At 38.2% G+C, this 20,669-nt stretch overlaps 1 protein-coding gene across 1 annotated transcript in view; it reads left to right on the plus strand.

Annotated features, from left to right (window-relative positions):
* Nucleotides 1-2,101: 2,101 nt before the first annotated feature.
* USP14 (ubiquitin specific peptidase 14) overlaps nt 2,102-20,669 on the plus strand; it is a 35,194-nt gene continuing 16,626 nt past the window's right edge. Inside the window, 5 exon segments of the mRNA NM_001075189.1 lie at nt 2,102-2,440; nt 6,576-6,721; nt 8,245-8,277; nt 16,493-16,597; nt 17,483-17,586. Of these exon segments, the coding sequence (NP_001068657.1) occupies nt 2,425-2,440; nt 6,576-6,721; nt 8,245-8,277; nt 16,493-16,597; nt 17,483-17,586 (404 nt within the window). The 5' untranslated portion in view covers nt 2,102-2,424.

A 20,669-nucleotide genomic window follows, 5' to 3' on the forward strand; every position in this document is an offset into this window, starting at 1 on the left:
ATAATGACAGCAACATGGATGGACCTAGAGATGGTTACACTAAGACAAGGACAAATATCATATATGTGGGATCTTAAAAAGTGGTTCAAGTGAGCTTATTTACAAAACAGAAACAGGCTCACAGACATAGAAAACAAACTTACTGTTACCAAAGGGGAAATTGGGGCAAGGGATAGGTTAGTTTGAGATTAACAGACACTACTATATATAACTTTTATGCAGAGTACATCATGAGAAATGCTGGGCTAGAAGAAGCACAAGCTGGAATCAAGATTGCCGGGAGAAATCTCAATAACCTCAGATATGCAGATGACACCACCCTTATGGCAGAAAGTGAAGAGGAACTCAAAAGCCTCTTGATGAAAGTAAAAGAGGAGAGTGAAAAAGTTGGCTTAAAGCTCAACATTCAGAAAATGAAGATCATGGCATCTGGTCCCATCACTTCATGGGAAATAGATGGGGAAACAGTGGAAACAGTGTCAGACTTTATTTTTTTGGGCTCCAAAATCACTGCAGATGGTGACTGCAGCCATGAAATTAAAAGACACTCCTTGGAAGGACAGTTATGACCAACCTAGATAGCATATTGCAAAGCAGAGACATTCCTTTGCCAAAAAAGGTCTGTCTAGTGAAGGCTATGGTTTTTCCACTGGTCATGTTTGGATGTGAGAGTTGGACTGTGAAGAAGGCTGAGCGCCGAAGAATTGATGCTTTTGAACTGTGGTGTTGGAGAAGACTCTTGAGAGTCCCTTGGACTGCAAGGAGATCCAACCAGTCCATCCTAAAGGAGATCAGTCCTGGGTGTTCATTGGAAGAACTGATGCTGAAGCTGAAACTCCAATACTTTGGCCAGGTCATGTGAAGAGTTGACTCATTGGAAAAGACTCTGATGCTGGGAGGGATTGGGGGCAGGAGGAGAAGGGGACGACAGGGAATGAGATGGATGGATAGTATCACAGACTCAATGGACATGAGTTTTCCGGGAGTTGGTGATGGACAGGGAGGCGTGGCATACTGCTGCGATTCATGGGGTCGCAAAGAGTTGCACACGACTGAGTGACTGAACGGACTATATATAAAATAGATAAACAAGGACCAACTGTATAGGATAGGAAAGTATATTAAGAATATTGTAATAATCTATACCAAAAAAGACCTTGATGCTGGGAAAGACTGAGGGTGGGAGAAGGGGATGACAGAGGATGAGATGGTTGGATGGCATCACCGACTCGATGAACATGGGTTTGGGTGAACTCCGGGAGTTGGTGATGGACAGGGAGGCCTGGTGTGCTGCGGTTCATGGGGTCGCTAAGAGTTGGACATGACTGAGCAACTGAACTGATTCTGAAAAAGAATCTATATATTCTATATAGAATTTTTGTTTATATATGTATCTGTTTGTTGTACACCTGAAAGGAACACAACATTGTAACTCAGTTCAGTTCAGTCGCCATGACAACTTAAGAGTTTGAAGAGGCCTCAGAAACCGTCCTGGAGAAGTAAACAGCAACCTATTCCAGTATCCTTGCCTGGGATTTCATGGACAAAGGAATCTGGCGGGCTACATTCCAGGCGGGGGAGGGTGTCGCAAAAGGGTCAGAGGGGACTGAGCAACTAAATAACACCAGGAACCTTCCAGTCTAATTTCCTCCTTTTCCAGGCTGTGCAAAGAGGTCGAGGACAATTAAGTGGAGGCTGCGAGTAAGTCTTCCGCGGGGCAGTCAGGGGCGCTGTGTCTGTTCCTTTACTAGAGCCAACCTAACAAGTGTTAGAAACAACAGTTACACGTTAAAACCAAGACAAGCCTATATGAAATACCCTCCAAGTACCTTGATGTTAATTTTTGTTGCAAAATCCTGAAAGGGAGGGCTAGACATTTTCACTAATAAGGAGACCAAGTTGAGGGGCGGGGCAAGGCTTTTCTCCCGGGTCCTTTAGTAGAAAGAATAAAGCCGCAGCTTGCACACTCCCCACCCGCCCCGCCATTTGGAAATAGGGGTGAAAGACTTTTTGAATAGGCTGCCGCAGGGACACCAGGTCCCCGCTGCTCCCTCTGCGGCCTGGCGGGGCGGGGCGGTGCCCGAGCCGGTGGGCGCAGGCCGGGCGCAGTGCGCACGCGCGCACCTGTGCGGCGAAGGGGCCGCGCGCGCGCCCCCTTTCCCGCCGCCCTCGCCGCCCTGGTCTCTCCACCCGCAGGCCCCGCCTCGCTTCCTCCCCGCAATTGCCCGGTGGCTCGGCAGGAGGGCGGCGTGCTGCTGCGTCATCGCCAGGGGCCGGTTTGAATGAGTTTCTTGTCGCACCGTGTCTGCCGCAACTACCACCACCACCACCACCGCCGCGCCTCCGCCTCGGCCGCCACCGCACCTTCTAAGCGGCCCCTTCCCTTCGCCGTCCTCGCCAGGCCTGGCCTTCCCGCGCCCCGCCATGCCGCTCTACTCCGGTGAGCTCCTCCTCGCCGCGCGCCCGCAGTCCCGCCCGGGGCTAGGCCGCTGGGTAGGCCCGGCCTGCGGGGCGGACTCCCGGCCGAGCACGGGGCGGGGGAGACCGCGGCGCCGAGGGACCCCGCGCCCCTTCCTCTCTCCTCGCGAGTCCCGGGCCTTGCGGCGCGAGGCGAGCCGGGGGCCCCCGGCGCCGCCGGGTGGGTGGGGTGGGCGCGAGGGGCGGGGTGGGAAAGCAGCTCGCGTCGGCCCCCTCAGAGTGGTGACTCTGCAGAATAGTTTGTGTCGCTGTCCTCGCGTGCGGGGTGGGGTGAGGGTGGACCAGGCTGGAGGTGCCGTGGCATTTCCCGGGCTTCTCGAGGGGTAGCCGCGGGAGGGAGGCGGCCAGGAGGGGAAGCCTGGGCCAGGGAGTGATGGAGGGGCCGGGGATGGGAGGTTAGCTTCCGACGTTTTTGGGATTTCCCTGGGCTTACTCCTTGAGGCCACCGCCCCTTTTGTATAAATTTTAGTTTTATCCCGAGGCAGATGGCGAGCTTACGTTTTGCTTCGTTTTTGTTTCGTGAAACATTGTTTTGGGCTTCCACGGCCGAAGCACATTGTTAGCTTTTGAGAGGTGAAGGAATACAAATATCCGCGGGCAGGGCATCATTTCGCTTGGCGTTTGACAGTTTTTTCCCCGCTTTGGCGTGATGGTAGTCCAATGTGTGAGGCAGGATCACGGTTTTACTGGAGTTAATGGGCCTTGCTGTCTCCCAGTCTTGATTCAAAATGGCACCTAAAACCTCTGGTGGTTCCAGTTGGCTGTGGGTGTGTGATTCATTGGCCATGGTTGACACTCTTAATTCCTTTCGTGAACATTTAGCATTTTGAAAGAATGACATCAAACAAAGGAATAATATTTAAAACTCTAGATGGATTCTTGATATTCTAGGATTTTGAATTAAATACTTTAATAATGATTTTTTGTTTGGGGGGAGAAGTATGAAGTAGGAAAGCATAGCTTTATTGCTTTACCAGGCAAAAGGGGAAACCACAGCGGAGTAATGTCCTCAAAACTCTTGTGTACCTGAATGCTTTATTAATGATTGTTCAACCTCTTTCTGAAAGCCTTAACAATTAACAGTAGAACGGTACTTGAAATATTCTATTTATGCAATAAAAAATTTAATAGGTATTAGGTAATGGTGGGTAAATATCAGTGTATGCTGATACTTAAACACACAGGTAGGCTCACAATTAAACCAATCCCTGTCTTTGTTCCCCTCGAAAAATGCCTGTACTCACCAAACTTCCTAGCTTAAAAATTGAGTTACATCTTAAATATTTAATCAGATCTTTTTCTTATTTCCAAAATGAGGGAACTGAAGTAGATTTCTAAGGTTTCTTCCTTTGACATCTTCATATTGAGAATCTGTTTATTTCCAGTTTCTGTGAAAAGCCCTATATTTAAAAAAAGAACATTTTAAGTACTGATTCATAAGATTTAGTAAAAAAAAAAAAAAAAAATTAATGTCCGTCTCATATATGGTGAAGGGTAAGTGCCGTAAATACGTTTGTGTTTGGTGCAAAGCTCAGGTTTTTATACATATTGCTTTGTTTTAATCTTCAGCATAATCGTTTGGTACTGGTATAATTGTCCTTTATGGGTAAGCGAAAAGTTTAACTTGCCCACAGTGACGTAGTTAAATTTCAGATATATTCATCTTCATTATTTCTCATACTGTTTTGATCTTGTCCTCTCACATCTTTTGTTTATGCTATTGTTTTATGTTTCTGGCTTATCTCAGTGATTGTAGTTGTTCCCTCTTCAAACCTATATTCTCTCTGCCACTGCTGGAGTGATCTAATGTTCAAACCAAAGTGGCTTTTATAAACCTTTCAGGGGCTGCGCATTTTGTACAACATAAAGCCTGTACATTTTAACATGACTTAAGTTGTCTTCCCTGACTTGATCCCTGGTCCGTTTCTCCTTTTTCAGCTGCTTGCCCTTCAACTCTGAGAATTATTTGTCTCTCAGGATACCAGTGCTGCCTTATGCTTTTGAGTGTCTTTTCCAGGAATGCTTTTATTCTTATCCTCAGACTAACACCTAATTTCTTCTTTGAGACTCAGAGTCAATAGTGGTAACTCGTAGTATCACTTTCTCCAGGGTGTTCTTCCTCACTCATGAAGCATTCTCTTGTGTTCCTCTGGCATTTGTAATATTCATATTATATTGTTGGTTATTTTAACCTTTTTCTGTCTTTCCTTTATTAAATTGTAAGTTCATACAGTCTCCCTAATGCTTTCTACTGGGTTTATCACTGAATGAATGCTAACATTGATTGAACTGGGATTTGGAGTCAGGGTCACACTTTTTTTTTTTTTAATGGTGCTACGTGGCATGAGAGGTCTTAGTTCTCTGATCAGGGATTGAACCCAAGCCCCTTGTAGTGGAAGCATGGAGCCTTAATCTCTGGATTGCCTGGGATGTTCCAGGGTCACTTTTTTACATTCTGATTTTAGTAATCAGAGAAATCAGACAACTACTAGTAGTGGGATTCTCATTGTGAGCAGGTATAAAGGTTTCAGTGGAAACAAACTATGTAGATCCTTGAGTTAGTATGCTTATTTAAATGGCAGCCCCATGGGGCTTTGGGGATCTTAGTTCCCTGACCAGGGATTGAACCCAGGCCCTGGGCATTGAAAGCGTGGAGTCCTAACCACTGGAACACCACGGAATTCCCTAGGTTATTTTTACATATTTCAAAAGTAGCTATTTTATGAGATTGATTGAATTTTTTATTATGGTAAAGTGTATGTAACGTGTTCTAAAGTATATGTAATAGTTCAAACATTTTAAAGTGTACAATTTTTGACCTTGAGTGCATTCACATTGCTATGCAAACATCACCTTGCACCTCAGGAAATTTTTGATGCTCCTAAACCGAAACTCTGTACTCATTTAGCAATAACTCCCGATTTGCATTTCTCCCTAGCCTCCACCATTCTACTGGCAACCACCATTCTACTTTTTGTCTCTGTGAACTTGACTACTCTAGGTACCCCACATAGAGTCATACAGTACTTATCCTTTTGTTATCTAGCTTATTTCACTTAGCATAATGTCTCCCAAGTTTCATCCATGTGGTAGCATATGTCAGAATTTCATTATTTTTTAAGGCCGAATAACGTCCATTGTACGTATATACTACATTGTGTTCATTCATTCATCTGTTGATGGACGCTTGGGTTGCTCCTGTTTCTAGGCTATTGTTAAATGATTCTGCTCTGAACATGGGCATGTAAATATCAGTTTGATTCCCTGCTCTCCATACTTCTGAGTATATACCTAGAAATGGAGTTGCTGGATCGTTCAGTAGTGATTCTGTGCTTAACTTTTTGAGGAACTGCCGTACTTCCATGGTGGTGGCACCTTTTTACATTTCCATAGAGATGCACAGGGGTTCCAGTTTGCATACATCCCTGCCAACACTTGTTATTTTCTTTGTGTGTGTCATTTTTGTAATAGCCATCTGAATGGCTGTGAAGTAGGATATCTATAGTTTTTAATGATTCAGGTATATTTTTGACTTTTCTCTTTTTTTGTTGTTTGTTTTTTAATTTAGCCACACCTTGTGGCACGTAGGATCTTAGTTCCCCAACCAGGGATCAAATGCAGCCTACTGCGGTGAAAGCAGAGTCCTAACCATTGGCCCGCCACAGAATTCCTTGACCACTTCTTGCTCAGGAAGCAGACCTTACCTGATTCTAATGATTGTTAAACACATTTTGAAGCCTGAGAACCTTACTCTGTTCTGGGAGGTGTTTCAGTGTTGTCATTTTTTGCAGCTATTGTTGGAGGAGGATTCAGAAACCTTGAATATTTACTGACTAGTTTTGTGACGTTAATAAATCCGTCTGTTTCTTTTAAGTCTCAGTTTCCTTATTTATCAAATGAGAGTTGGATTAGATCCAGTTAAATTTTATCCAAGATCTTTTGCATTTACTTCACTTTTGATTTGGTAGGCATTAGTTGAGTAAAAAGGTTAGTGACATAGTTTGGTGTTCAAGAACTAGCCTAATAGTTGTAAGGATCTTCTAAATCTTAAGCCTTGTTATTTTGTAAATGAAAACAAAATTATGGTTTGTTTGCAGTTACTGTGAAATGGGGAAAGGAGAAATTTGAAGGTGTAGAATTGAATACTGATGAACCTCCGATGGTGTTCAAGGCTCAGCTTTTTGCACTGACTGGAGTCCAGCCGGCCAGACAGAAAGTTATGGTGAAAGGAGGAACACTGAAGGTAAAATTTAGTCGAGATTTTCATTACGTACTTGTGAAAATAATTAGCACCAGAAAATGTAACATTTGAGGTATTTTTATTTGGTGACAGTATATAGTCTATGGGATTAAAACTCTGATTCATGTTAAGAAAGGAACACTGTAGCTGTTTCAAAACACTGCTATTTAAGCAGCATTAATGTGTTTATTTTAAATGCATGGTATCAATGAATACAATTTAATTTTTCCTTTAGTTCACTTACAGTGATCACACTGATTTCAGTTAGGAGTCCAGGCTTACCAATATCATTGATGAAGGGCCACAGAAAAGATGTAAAGGTATTATCTTTATTATTATTTGTAATCCTGGGCAAGTATAGATTTTAAAATACGTTTTCTTTAAGAATTAGATGTGAAGTGCTAAAGAGCTCTAGTTATTTTCGAGATAAGGATTGGCTAGCCCTGTTAACTGGGCAGTAAAACAGTATAAGAATACTTATTCTTTTATTTTCTTTCATATTCAACTGTATGTATTTTTAAAAATGAGGAAAGTAAATTATTTTATGTATTTGATAAAAGAGGAAACTGATCATCAGAGAGGTTTAAGTAACATACAAGGGACCAAAAAAAACATGGAATTTACAGATCAAGCAGATCTGGGTTCACTTCTCAACTTTGTGTGACCTTGGAGAAGTACATTATCTCAGAGGGCATTTTTGTTACCATTCCTTTTGATTAGCAGTAATAGTCCTTAAATTGAGAAGGGATTTAGGGACTTACTTTCCCCTTTGAAGCAGGATGTCCAAAAAGAGATAGTAGCACCACCCAAGGGAAGCATATGGAATGCCTGGTACCTTCTGTGGAAAGGAAGGAGTGATATGGAACTGACCTCCTATGAAAGGAAGGGCTTAGCTGCCAAAATATCTGTGCCAATCAGGGCATTTCAGAAAACACACTTTAAATGAACATACAAAAGTTAAAGTATTTGTTAATTGATTGATGCATAGGTGTGAAATTTAGGTCCTGAGAAATATTTGTGGACGCAGCAAATATTAGTAATGGTTAGTTTGCCTTGGGTGGTCTTATTTACTCTCCTGGTATAATTTGTAGTAGCACTTGCATTCTCAAAGTCTCTTGATTTGGGTGATTAGTTGTATAATCATCCTAATTATGTAGACCTATTTCATTCCCTAGGTTCTTCTTTGTTCTTAACACATAAATTGTTTTTAGCTCTGCTGGTTCCAAACATGCAGAAAGTTGGCGTCTGTCATATGTCATCAATCACGTGTTTCAGTACCTTTGTGCTGCCAAGTTTACTGTCTTTTAGATGGTATCTTATGTAGTTTAAACAGTTATTAGACCTACTAGTTTTAAGGCTGCATTAGTGTTTTTGTTTTTTTAAAAAATATTTTTGATTACAGTAATTTTAAAATCTGCATGCAGAAAATTTTTATTTTGAAGTAGAAATCTAAAATTACTTGATTTTTAGATTATGTTTGGATTATACAGGGATGGTTAAATGTTTATTATTTGTCTTTAAAACAGGATGATGATTGGGGGAACATCAAAATGAAAAATGTGAGTATTATCTTAAGAACACTAATTGTCATTCCCTAATTATTACACAAAATGTATTTTTAATGCTTTTTTTTTCTGTCTATCCAGTTGTTCCAGCATCACATGTTGAAAATATTTTCCTTTTCTCATTGATTTGCCTCGGAGTCTTTCTTGAAAATCAGTTGTTGGCCTATTTTTGAACTCGTTTCATTGATACATTTGATTAATCTTGTATCACGTGGTCTTGCTTGCTGAAGCTTTATAATAAGTTTTGAAATAAGGTAGTGTAAGTTCTCCAAGTTGTTTCTATTTCCTCAAGATTATTTTAGCTCCTTTGCTTTTCCTTATAATTTTAGAATTAGTTCTACAAATGGACTCCTAGAATTTTGTTTTAGATTGCATTGAATCTGCAGTTCAGTTTGGGGAGAATGAACATCATAAAGTAATCGAGTACCAAAATCCTTAAATAACGTGTAGTTGTCCAGTTTTCTTAGCTCAGATAAGTTTTCAGTATGGGAATCTTGTATGGTTTTTGTTAGTTAGACTCTGGAACTTATTTCTTGGCTGTTAACAATACTTTAAAAATCTTTGTTTTCCAGTGGTTGTGGCTAGTTTATAAAAATATAGTTTATATTTATCCTGTGACCTTGCCAGATTCACTTATTAGTTCCCAGTAGTTCTTTCGTAGATTCCACTGGGTTTTCTATGAACATAAGCATGACTGTTTTCAGATTGAGGCAGTTTTACTTTTCCCTTTCCAATCTTTATGACTTGTTTCTTTTTTTGCCTTACTTCATTGCTGGCACTTCTAATACAGTGTTGAATAGAAAGTGGTGGAAGTGGATATCTTTGTCACTTACTAGTTCACTGAGACCGTTTAAGTTATGAATGGCTGTTGAATTTTAAGCGCTTTTCCTGCTTATTGAAAGGATCATATTTTTCTCTTATTCTGATAATCTGGCTAGTCTCATTGGTTTTTCACTATTAAACCTTGCATTTTTGATATGCTGTTCTCAGATTTCTTAATCTTTGTGACCTCTTTATACCCTCAAATTATTTTAAATTTCATATATATGGGTTATACCAATATTTATTGTATTAGAAATTAAGACTGAGGGAGTTTGGGGGAGAATGGATTCTTGTATGTGTATGGCTGAGTCCCTTCACTGTTCACCTGAAACTGTCATGACGTTGTTAATCAATTGGCTATACCCCAATACAAAATAAAAAGTTAAAAAAAATTAAGGCTGAGAAATTAAAAATATTATTCATTTAAAAGTAGCAGTAACAAACCTATTAACCTGTTAATTTCATTTTTAAAAAATATTTTTCAGAACAGCAAAGAAAAGTGAAAGAATGGACTTATTCTACATTTTTTCAAGTCTCTTGACAGTCTAGCTTAATAGAAGATAAATGGATTTTTAGTTTTGTTTCTGCATTCTCAGTTTGTTGTGATACATGGCTTTGGCTGAAGTATATGTAAGATATCTGGTCTCATAATAGTTAAATGTTTGGAAAAGGGAGATGGCTTTTCAGTTAAAATCGTGAACATTCTTCTTTGATAGTATACCAAAACTCAACATGTGGTAGTTGGTTTATTGGTTTGTTTGATACTTTTGAACTGTGGTGTTGGAGAAGACTTTTGAGAGTCCCTTGGACTGCAAGGAGATGACTCATTGGAAAAGACTCTGATGCTTGGAAAGATTGAAGGCAGGAGGAGAAGGGGACGACAGAGGATGAGATGGTTGGATGGCATCACCGACTCGATGGATATCAGTTTGAGCAAGCTTCAGGAGTTGGTGAAGGACAGGGAAGCCTGGCGTGCTATAGTCCATGGGGCCGCAAAGAGTTGGACATGACTGAGCGACTGAACTGAACTTGATGTCGTAAAAACCACATCAGTGACCTTTTGTATGTTAAAAATCTGTTTTGCATTGAAGAATGGATCTTACACTTGTGAATGACTTTGAAACGTCATATATTGGTCATTTGGAAAAATTGTTTTTCTGAGTTATTTATATCTTACTTTCATGTAAGTAGTTTCATGAAATGCTCATGGATTTCATTATATAATTCTTCAAAATGGCATTTGTTAATATCACTACCAACCTCAGTGGAAAAGTCTTTAATTCTAGAAAATTGTCAGGTGCATAGTGACAGATGAGCTCTAATTTTGTCATTGGCAGCTATAAATATTGTCAGTACTTTGCCCTGAAACTACTAGCTCAGTTTCTTCATTTTTGAAAAAATGTTACTAAATACTCAAGTCTAAAACCCCATAATTTGTCAGTTGTTTTAAGTAAAAACTGTATTTTGTTAAAAAAGGCAAGTAGTCAGGTTTCCAACACAAATATTCATGCAGGCTTATTGTGAAGACAGATATCAAGTAATTTTGGTATGCAGAAGTGTGTGTTTTTTTTTTTTAACTTAATTGGTACTTTGTAATTTTTATTATGCCTTCATGTGTGAATAGCTTTCTCCATTATCAGCATCCCCCACAGAGTAGCACATTGGTTAAATTGATGAACCTACATTGACACATCATTATCACCGAATGTCCATGGTTTGTTAGGGTTCACTCATGGGATTGTGTGTTCTGTGGATTTGGACAAATGTATAGTGATGTGTTTTCTGTAGTGTGGTACAAAATTGTTTCACCATCCTAAAAATTCTCTATGCTGTACATGTTTCTCTCTCTCTACCTTTGACAATTATTGATATTTTTATTGTCTCTGTAGTTATGCCTTTTTCAGAATGTCGTATAGTTGGAATTATACAGTCTGTAGCCTTTTCAGATTGACATCTTTAGTAATATGCATTTAAGTTTCCAAGTCTTTTCATGGTTTGATAACTCAGTTCTTTGTTCATTCAGTCGCTCAGTTGTGTCCAGCTCTTTGTGGCCCCATGGACTGCAGCGCCCCAGGCCTCCCTGACCATGACCAACTCCTGGAGCTTACTCAAACTCATGTCCATTGACTTGGTGATGCCATCCAACCATCTCTTCCTCTGTCGCCCCCTTCTCCCCCTGCCTTCAATCTTTCCCAGCATCAGGATCTTTTCAAATGAGTCAGTCCTTCTCATCAAGTGGCCAAAGTATTGGAGTTTCAGCTTCAGCATCAGTTCTTCCAGTGAATATTCAGGACTGATTTCCTTTAGGATTGCCTGGTTGGATCTCCTTGCAGTCCAAGGGACTCTCAAGAGTCTTCTCCAACACCACAGTTCAAAAGTATCAATTCTTCGGCACTCAGCTTTCTTTACAGTCCAACTTTCACATCCATATATGACTACTGGAAAAACTATAGGTCTGATTAGATGGACGTTTGTTGGCAGAGTAATGTCTCTGTTTTTTAATATGCTGTCTAGGTTGGTTGTAACTTTTCTTCCAAGGAGCAAATGTCTTTTAATTTCATGGCTGCAGTCACCATCTGCAGTGATTTTGGAGCCCCAAAAAATAAAGTCTGTCACTGTTTCCATTGTTTCCCCTTCTATTTGCCATGAAGTGATGGGACCAGATGCTATGATCTTCATTTTTTGAATGTTGAGTTTTAAGCCAGCTTTTTCACTCTCTCACTTTCATCAAGAGGCCCTTTAGTTCCTCTTCACTTTCTGCCAGTAAGGGTGGTGTCATCTGCGTATCTGAGGTTATTGATATTTCTCCTGGTAATCTTGATCTCAGCTTGTGCTTCATTTAGCCCGGCATTTCACATAATGTACTCTGCATATAGGTTAAATAAGCAGGGTGACAATATACAGCCTTGACATACTCCTTTCACAACTACCAGTTTGTTGTTCCATGTCCAGTTCTAACTGTTGCTTCTTGACCTGCATACAGATTTCTCAGGAGGCAGGTCAGGTGGTCTGGTATTCCCATCTCTTGAAGAATTTTCCGCAGTGTGCTGTGATCTACATAGTCAAGGCTTTGGCATAATCAGTAAAGCAGAAGTAGATGTTTTTCTGGAATTCTCTTGCTTTTTCTGTGATCCAACAAACATTGGCAATTTGATCTCTGGTTCCTCTGCCTTTTCTAAATCCAGCTTGAACATCTGGAAGTTGATGGTTCACGTACTATCACCACATTTAAAAAAGGGAAATAGCATCTTGGTATTATTGAAATAGTTTTGACTTCACTGGCTCTGTGAAAGGATCTGAGAGACCCCTGGAGGTTCACAGACAACACTTGGAGAACCTCATACTGGGACAGACACACTTGGATCATGATGTGTTTATCTCTTATTTATTGCTGGATTTAGTTTTCTCATATTTCAAAAGATATTTTTATGTGTTGAGGCATATTAGTGGTTTTGTTTTGCATTATCCTCACTTTGTCGTCAAGAGTTATGTGGGACACTTATTTAAAAGTTCTGTTTTCTGAATGAGTTGGTGTGAGATTGGTATTATTTTCTGTAAATATTTGAAATAAGTTACCAATGCGTTACATCTGGATTTGGGTTTTCTTCATGGGAATTTGATACTGTTTCTCTAGTAGACACCAGGCTATTTTGATTTTTTTTTTTTTTTTAATGTTTTTGCATTTTGTTTAAATGTTTTTAATTTTTTTTAATGTTTAATGTTTTGTATTTTTTTAATGTTCTTCTTTCGAGGAATTTGCTTATTTTAAATATGTTGAATTTATTGACATAAAGTTGTTCCTAGTGTCTGAAATAATTGTTAGTTATCCTATTATATCATTATTTATCGATGATCCTTCTTATTCCTGTTATTAATAAAAAAATATTTTGATCAGTGTTGGTAAGGATTTATCATAAGTCTGTTTGGTTTTTGACTTTGCTGATTTTACATATTACCCATTTTCTATTTTGTTAATAGTTACTCTTATTTTTTTCTCTTTGGAGTTTAAGTTACTTCATTTTCTTGCTCTTTAAAGTGTATGCCTAGATTATTGATTTTCTTTTAAAAAAATCTATTTTCTTCTTATAGACATTTAAAACTATTATTACTAATTTTTCTTTAAGCATTTGTAGCTGAATCTAGTGGTTGTGTTTTTATTATATATGCTGTGTTTTTATTATACAGTTAAAATACTTTCTAATATACCTTGTGATTTCTTTTTTGAGCCATGGATTGTTTAGAACTGTATTTCATTTCCAATTATATGGGGCTTTTTCTAATATGTTTGTGTTACTTATTTCTGATTTGATTCTGTCATGGTCACATAACATATCCAGTGTTATTTCCATCCTTTGAAATTTGTTGACAACTTGCTTTACTCCATTCATTTGAATGTTTTCTGTGCTCTTGAAAAAATAAGGTATGCTGCTATTGTTGGGTAAAATGTTCTGTAAATGCCAGTTAGGTCAAGTTGGTGTATAGTCTTCATGTTCTTTCTATCCTTAACTGATGTTTTATCTGTGTCTTTTATTAAATGTGTCATGATCTCCAGCTCTTGTGGATTTGATTATATCTCCTTTCAGTTGTAGTAGTTTAGTTTTGTCTGTTTTTAGGTGCATACATGTATAGGATTGTTAATAGCTCTATGAGTTGACCTTTCATCGAAATGAACTGTTCCTCTTTATCCCTGGTAATATTCTTTGCTCTTGAGTTTTACCCATTGTAGATTTTTGGTCCCTTGTTTTACAGATTATTTATAGGTTTTTTATAGATGTTTATCAGGTTAAGGAAAGTTCTGTTTCTAGTTTGTAGAAAGTTATAATGAATGTGAGTTGAGTTTGTCATATACTTTTTACATATATTTTGAAATGTTAATTTTTTTATCCTTTAATTTCTTAATGCAGTGAACTATACTTCCTTTTTTGAATAGTTAACCAATCTTAATGTGTTTTATTTTAAATATAATTCAGATTCTACTGGTAGTATTTTGTTAAAATCATTTTTGTGTTTCTTTGTGTGAAAAATACGGTTTGTAGTTTCTTGGACTGTCTTTGAGTCTTGCTGTCAGTGTAATGTTTGCCTTATCAAATGAGTCAGAAGCAGTCCTCTCTCCTCTCTTTCCTGAAAGAGTTCATATTCTGAAACTGTTGCAGAAAATTCTCCAGTGATGTTCTCTAGGCTTGGAGCTTTGTTTGTGGGAAGACATTTAATTTAAGAATTTAGTGTCTTTAATAAATGTAGGACTCTTCAGATGTTACATTTTTTTTTAATACCAGTTTTGGTAATTTGTGTTTTTTAGGTACTTGGTCTGTTTAGTTTCAGTTGTTGAATTGATGGCATACTATACTCTTTAATAACCTTTATTCTAGACTCTGTAGTGCTGTCATTTCAACATCCCCTCCTCCTGCTCCGTAGCGGCAAATTGTGCTTTCTTGCTCATTGTCTGTGTCACCTAGGGAGAAGTTGTTTAGTTTCATTGATTTCCCCTGCTCAGAGAGTCAACTTTTGCTTGTTCATTTATTATTTTATTGATTTTTCCCTCTTTGCTTTATTTTCTCCTTTCACTTTGATTTTAATATATACTTGTGCTAGCTTCTTAATGTAGAAGCTTATTTGATTTATTAATTTTAGGCCTTTTTTGATTTCTGCTTTGCCCATTTTTCTATTGTATCCATATACACTTGATTTTTTTTAAAGTTTGTCAAAATTGTGATTGTCGTAATGGGCAAGTTTTAGGATTTACACAGTTAGTGTCATTAGTCCTTTCATCTTTTATGTCAATTCTAGAAAAATCTTCCAAAATGGCAAGATTTTTTAAAAATTAACTTGGATGTTTTACAATTGTTTTATTTTATTTACATTTAAGTCCTCAATTTGTAATTCATTTTGGGCATGGCATGTCATAAGGTAAAGAACTAGAATATTTTTCTAAATTATTATCTTCAACATTCTTCATATGTAATCTCTTAGTAATTTTAAAGATATTGTTTTAGTCTTCTTTTTCAGAAATTTCTTAGCTGTTTTCATGGGCATAAGTTTATTGCATGAATGAATCATTTTGTAAGGTCTCAGAAAGGGATTTAATTAAATTTATATAATAATTTGGAATCACATCTTTATAGTAATTTTTCCAGTCCAGAAATTTGTTGTCCTTCAGCTTATTTAGACGTTTATTAATATCTTTATATAAAGCTTTATAGTTTTCTTATTAAAATATATATTTCTTATTATGTTTACTCTTAGATAATTTTGGTATTCATTCTTTTCAATTGTATTTTCTAGCTGACTGTTGCTAGTATAGTCTTCAACTATTTGGTTTTCCTGAGACAGTTGTCTTTGGAAAAAAATTCTTTAGTAATTGCTTGGTGCTCCTTTGCTATTATCTTATAGAAAGTATAAGTAAAAATAATAGGTGATAGAATGATCGTCATAGGTACTCATAAGGCTTGAGTTTGTTGACCTTATTTATTTCCTAATTTAATCCTCATCTAGATATTTTTATCTTATTGGCCTTTCTTAAAAACATTTTTCTGACTTTTCTCCCCTCTTTTAAACCTCTCTACCCTCTTTATCTCAGGTGTTCATGTCTTCCAATTAAGATACTGAGTACGATGTTCACATTTCAAGATTAGGAGTTTTAGGGTGACAGTCGTCTTTGTTCTATTGTGTGGAATGTTACATCAGTATTTCCTTAGGTTAATAACATGTAGAATTATAAAATTGGACATTTTGAACTAATTTATATATTTGGCTTGATAATTTCCAACAATGGAGATTTTTCTGTTCAGTTGTAAATAATGGTTACAGTTACAGAATAGACTTACATAGGAATATTATCACTGCTTAGTGTGTTATGGAGAGAAATGATGCCACTAAATACGAATGATTGACGATATTGAAAACATTCTCAGCTTTGTGACAGTGTTTTTGACCTTAGCTTTATTGAGGTATAAATAAAATATGGTATATAGAGAGTATAGTATAGTATATAGAGAGTAAAATTCACCTACTTTAGAGTTTGATGGATTTACGCAGTCATGTCACCACTCCCACAGTCGAGATACAGACGTTCCAGCATTCTGCAGGTGACCTTTGGCCTGAAGCAGCACGCTAGCATTTCATGATTTTTAGTGTATTTACAGAGTTGTGTAACTTCACCACAGTCTGATTTTGGAATATTTTCATCACCCCAGAAAGAAATGTGTTCCCATTTCCAGACATTCTCTTTTCCCATCTTCAGCCCTTGCAACCACTAATCTGTCTTAGATTGACCTTTTCTGGTACACAGAAGCACGTGATATGTGTTTTTCTGCGTCTGACTTATTTCCTTGAACATAAACATGGTCAGCTTTTGAGTTTTCATGAAATTTTTTTTTTTTTTTTACAGGGAATGACTGTACTAATGATGGGGTCAGCAGACGCTCTTCCTGAGGAACCCTCAGCTAAAACTGTCTTTGTAGAAGACATGACAGAAGAACAGTTAGCATCTGCTGTAAGACATGCCACGTTTTATATACCTGATAATTACTTTTTAAGAAACAGCAAGATGACTTTCAAAAAGTAGCATCTGTGCATTTTGAGGATTTAATTGACATCAGGATGCATGTTATCAGCAGTAAACCAAAGTTTTGTTTTTGAAATTGGCTCATGGGATCCTTTTCTAATTGAACAATTCATTACAAAGTCATTAATATCTGTAATAAAGGCATCTGGCAGACAGTGCTGTTAAAGTGTTTACTGTTACTTTATGGCAAAACAAGCTTAAAGAAGTTACATAGTTTAAATGCTGGGATATTTAAATTCTCAAAACCTTCCATGGTGAAAATACATACAGTTTATCCTTAATTTAAGAATGCAGTGTTGGTTTAGAAACTGGCCAACACATTCTTGTCAAATATTATTATTGTTTTTACTACCCAGCATTTATATAGTACCATTCATTTTCTGGAAGTGTTTCCTTTTTTTTAAATTTGTTTATTTATTTTGGCTGTGCCCGGTCTTTGTTGGGGCATGTGGGATCTAGGTCCCTGACCAGAGATTGAACTGGGTATCCTGCATTGGCTGTGCTGAGTCTTAGCCACTGGACCACATGGGAAGTCTCCTTGAAGTATTTCAGTATATATTTTGTTACCCTCTTCTAGGGATAAACCTGCAGAGGAGGCAGGACTGATAAAATTCTTTATTTTCAAGAAGGGAATTAAAACACAAAATGATTGTCAGCATGATGCAAGTAAAACTTTTTTTGTTAGGAAAATAAAACATTGTTGGCATGGAATATAAATTGGTATGAGTTGGTAAATTGTTTGCTTCAAAGTGTTTAGTGATTTATATATGCTGTGTCATTTTATAAAATTGATTTAATCCTTTTCCTTATCAGATGGAGTTACCATGTGGATTGACAAACCTGGGTAATACTTGTTACATGAATGCCACAGTTCAGTGTATTCGTTCTGTGCCTGAACTCAAAGATGCCCTTAAAAGGTAAGACAGAAGAGAGACTGTATGTGTTTTTTGGGTAAAGAAGATTCACATTTGGATGAATAGTATTCTTTTGCACTTCTGTATATATTTAGTAGCTTGTGATATAATTCATCAAAAATTCACCCTGTTCATGTGTTCAATTAGATGGTCTTTATTATATTCACCAGAGTATGCAAGTATCCCACAATCTAATTTCAGAATACGCCCCTGCCCAGAAAAAACCCTCATGCTCGCTTCGTATACCTTTCCCACCTCCAGCTCTGGGCAGCCATTAGTCCTTTTTGTCCTACAGATTTGCTGATTCTGAACATTTCATATCAATGGGGTCATACACTATATGCTCCTTTTGTGACTGGCTTCTTTCACTTAGCATACTGTTCTCCAGGTTTATCCATATTGTAGCACGTAAGGTCTACCCTGGTGGCTCAGACGGTAAAGAATCCGCCTGCAGTGCGGGAGACCTGGGTTCGATGCCTGGGTTGCGAAGATCCCCTGGAGGAAGGCATGGCAGTCCGCTCCAGTCGTCTTGCCTGGAGAATCCCATGGACAGAGGAGCCTGGCGGGCCACAGTCTGTGGGGTCGCAGAGTCGGACATGACTGAGCGACTAAGCACGCATAGCATATAGCAGTCCTTCACTGCTTTTAACGACTGAATAATAGTCCACTGTGGATATGCTCTTTTGGCTATCCAGTCATCAGTTGACGGACGTTTGGATTGTTTCCACGTTTTAGCTGGCATAAATGATGCTACAGTGAACATTCAAACACAAGTTTTTGTGCAGATGAGGTGTTCTCATTTCTCTTGTTTGTGAGTCGGTTGCTTGTTCACGTGGTAACTCTTAAACAACATTTGAGAAACTGCCAAACTGTTTTCCAAAGTACCATTTTACATCCTCTCCAGCAGTGCTCGAGAGCTCCCGATTTCTTTGCTTCTGTGCTAGTCTTTTTAAACAATATTCAGGTTTATTAAGTTTTTAAAAGCTTTAGGCCGTTGTGTATAGTGCTGCTATAAACATTGGGGTGCATGTATCTTTTTGAATATAGTTTTGTCCAGATACATGCTTAGGAGTGGGATTGCTGGATCATATGGTAGCTCTGTTTTTAGTTTTCTAAGGAACCTTCATAAAGTTTTCCACAGTGGCTGCACCTACTTACATTCCCATCAGCAATGAGGAGGGTTCCCTTTTCTCTACACCATCTCCAGCCTTTGTTATATGTAGACTTTTTAATGATGGCCAGGACTGTTGTAAGGTGGTACCTCATTGTAGTTTTGATCTGCATCTCTCTAATAATTAGAAAAGTTGAGCATCTTTTCATGTGTCATCTATATGTCTTTGTAGAAATGTCTGTATAGGTCTTCTGCTCATTTTTGGATTGAGTTGGCTTTTTTTTGCTGTTAAGTTCAATGAGCTATTTGTATATTTTGGAAATTGATCCCTTGTTGATTGCGTCATTTGCAAATATTTTTTCCCATTCTTTTCATTTTGTTTACGGTTTTCTTGGCTGTGCGAAACCCAAGTTTGTTTTTAATAATTGAATTATGTAGAAACATGTAGACATGAATTATCCCACAATGAACACATCCCTGTGACCAATACGGATCAACAGAATCCTGTTAGCACTCTGAAAATCCCCTCACCAGTCCCTTCCAGTCCATGGCCCCCACCCTTCTTTCTAAAGTTGTTGTATTCACCTGACCTCATAGAGTAATTTTGCTTTTTTTGAACTCTGAACTCTGTATGAACAGAAACATACATATTATATATTCATTTGAGTCCGGCTCATTATGTTTGGCTTTTCCATGTTTTGTGTGTGTGTTCATTTTTGTTCATGCCATAGACTACACCATTGTATATACTACTAAATAATTACTCTTTTTTCTGTCAATGAATGTTTAAGTTGATCTGATCTATGATTGGTAGTGAATATTTCACAAATGATCGAAATATAGTGAAGACATCCTCTTTTTGTAGGTGATAAAGTATAATAAGCATTAACTTTATTACATTCAGATTGTCTATATCATTTTTTTATTTATCGACTTGACAAAGATTGGGAAAAGTACTCTATTGGTTCTTTTGTCTGTAAACACTCAGTATTTTTTTCTGTTAAACCTCTCAGTACTCATGTCCATTGTTCCTCTTCTCTAATTAATGGTTTTTCTTTGTAAAGTTCCTTATGAATGTTGTTTGGCTGATTGAATAGTCTTACCTTAATTAGGAATTATATATTTTCTTGGCATAATACTGAGAGTTTTGGGGAAATGGTATTAAATTATCTATGATCTTCCTATTTCCAGTTATTAAAAAAAAGATTGATAATTCATTAATGCATCTTTTGTCGTAAATGTTGAATAGTTACATCCTGTGTATGGCTGTGTGTATGCTCGTGTATGCATGCTTAATTGTGTTTGACTTTTTGCGACGTTATGGACTGTAGCCCACCAGGTTCCCTATGTCCATGGAATTTTCCAGGCAAGAATACTGGAGCACATTGACATTTCCTTCTCCAGGGATCTTCCGGACCCAGGGATTGAACCTACGTCTCTTAAGCCTGCTACATTGGCAGGCAGATCCTTTACCAGATGAGCCACTGGGAAAGCCCCTGTTACCCTGTTCAGTTCATTTCAGTTCAGTCGCTCAGTCATGCCCGACTCTTTGCGACCCCATGAATCGCAGCACGCCAGGCCTCCCTGTCCATCACCAACTCCCGGAGTTCACTCAGACTCACGTCCATCGAGTCAGTGATGCCATCCAGCTATCTCATCCTCTGTCGTCCCCTTCTCCTCCTGCCCCCAATCCCTCCCAGCATCAGAGTCTTTTCCAATGAGTCAACTCTTCGCATGAGGTGGCCAAAGTACTGGAGTTTCAGCTTAAGCATCATTCCTTCCAAAGAAATCCCAGGGCTGATCTCCTTCAGAATGGACTGGTTGGATCTCCTTGCAGTCCAGGGGACTCTCAAGAGTCTTCTCCAACACCACAGTTCAAAAGCATCAATTCTTCTGCGCTCAGCCTTCTTCACAGTCCAACTCTCACATCCATACATGACCACAGGAAAAACCATAGCCTTGACTAGACGGACCT

The sequence above is a fragment of the Bos taurus genome, chromosome 24, assembly GCF_002263795.3.
Source record: "Bos taurus isolate L1 Dominette 01449 registration number 42190680 breed Hereford chromosome 24, ARS-UCD2.0, whole genome shotgun sequence".
NCBI classification, from domain to species: domain Eukaryota; kingdom Metazoa; phylum Chordata; class Mammalia; order Artiodactyla; family Bovidae; genus Bos; species Bos taurus.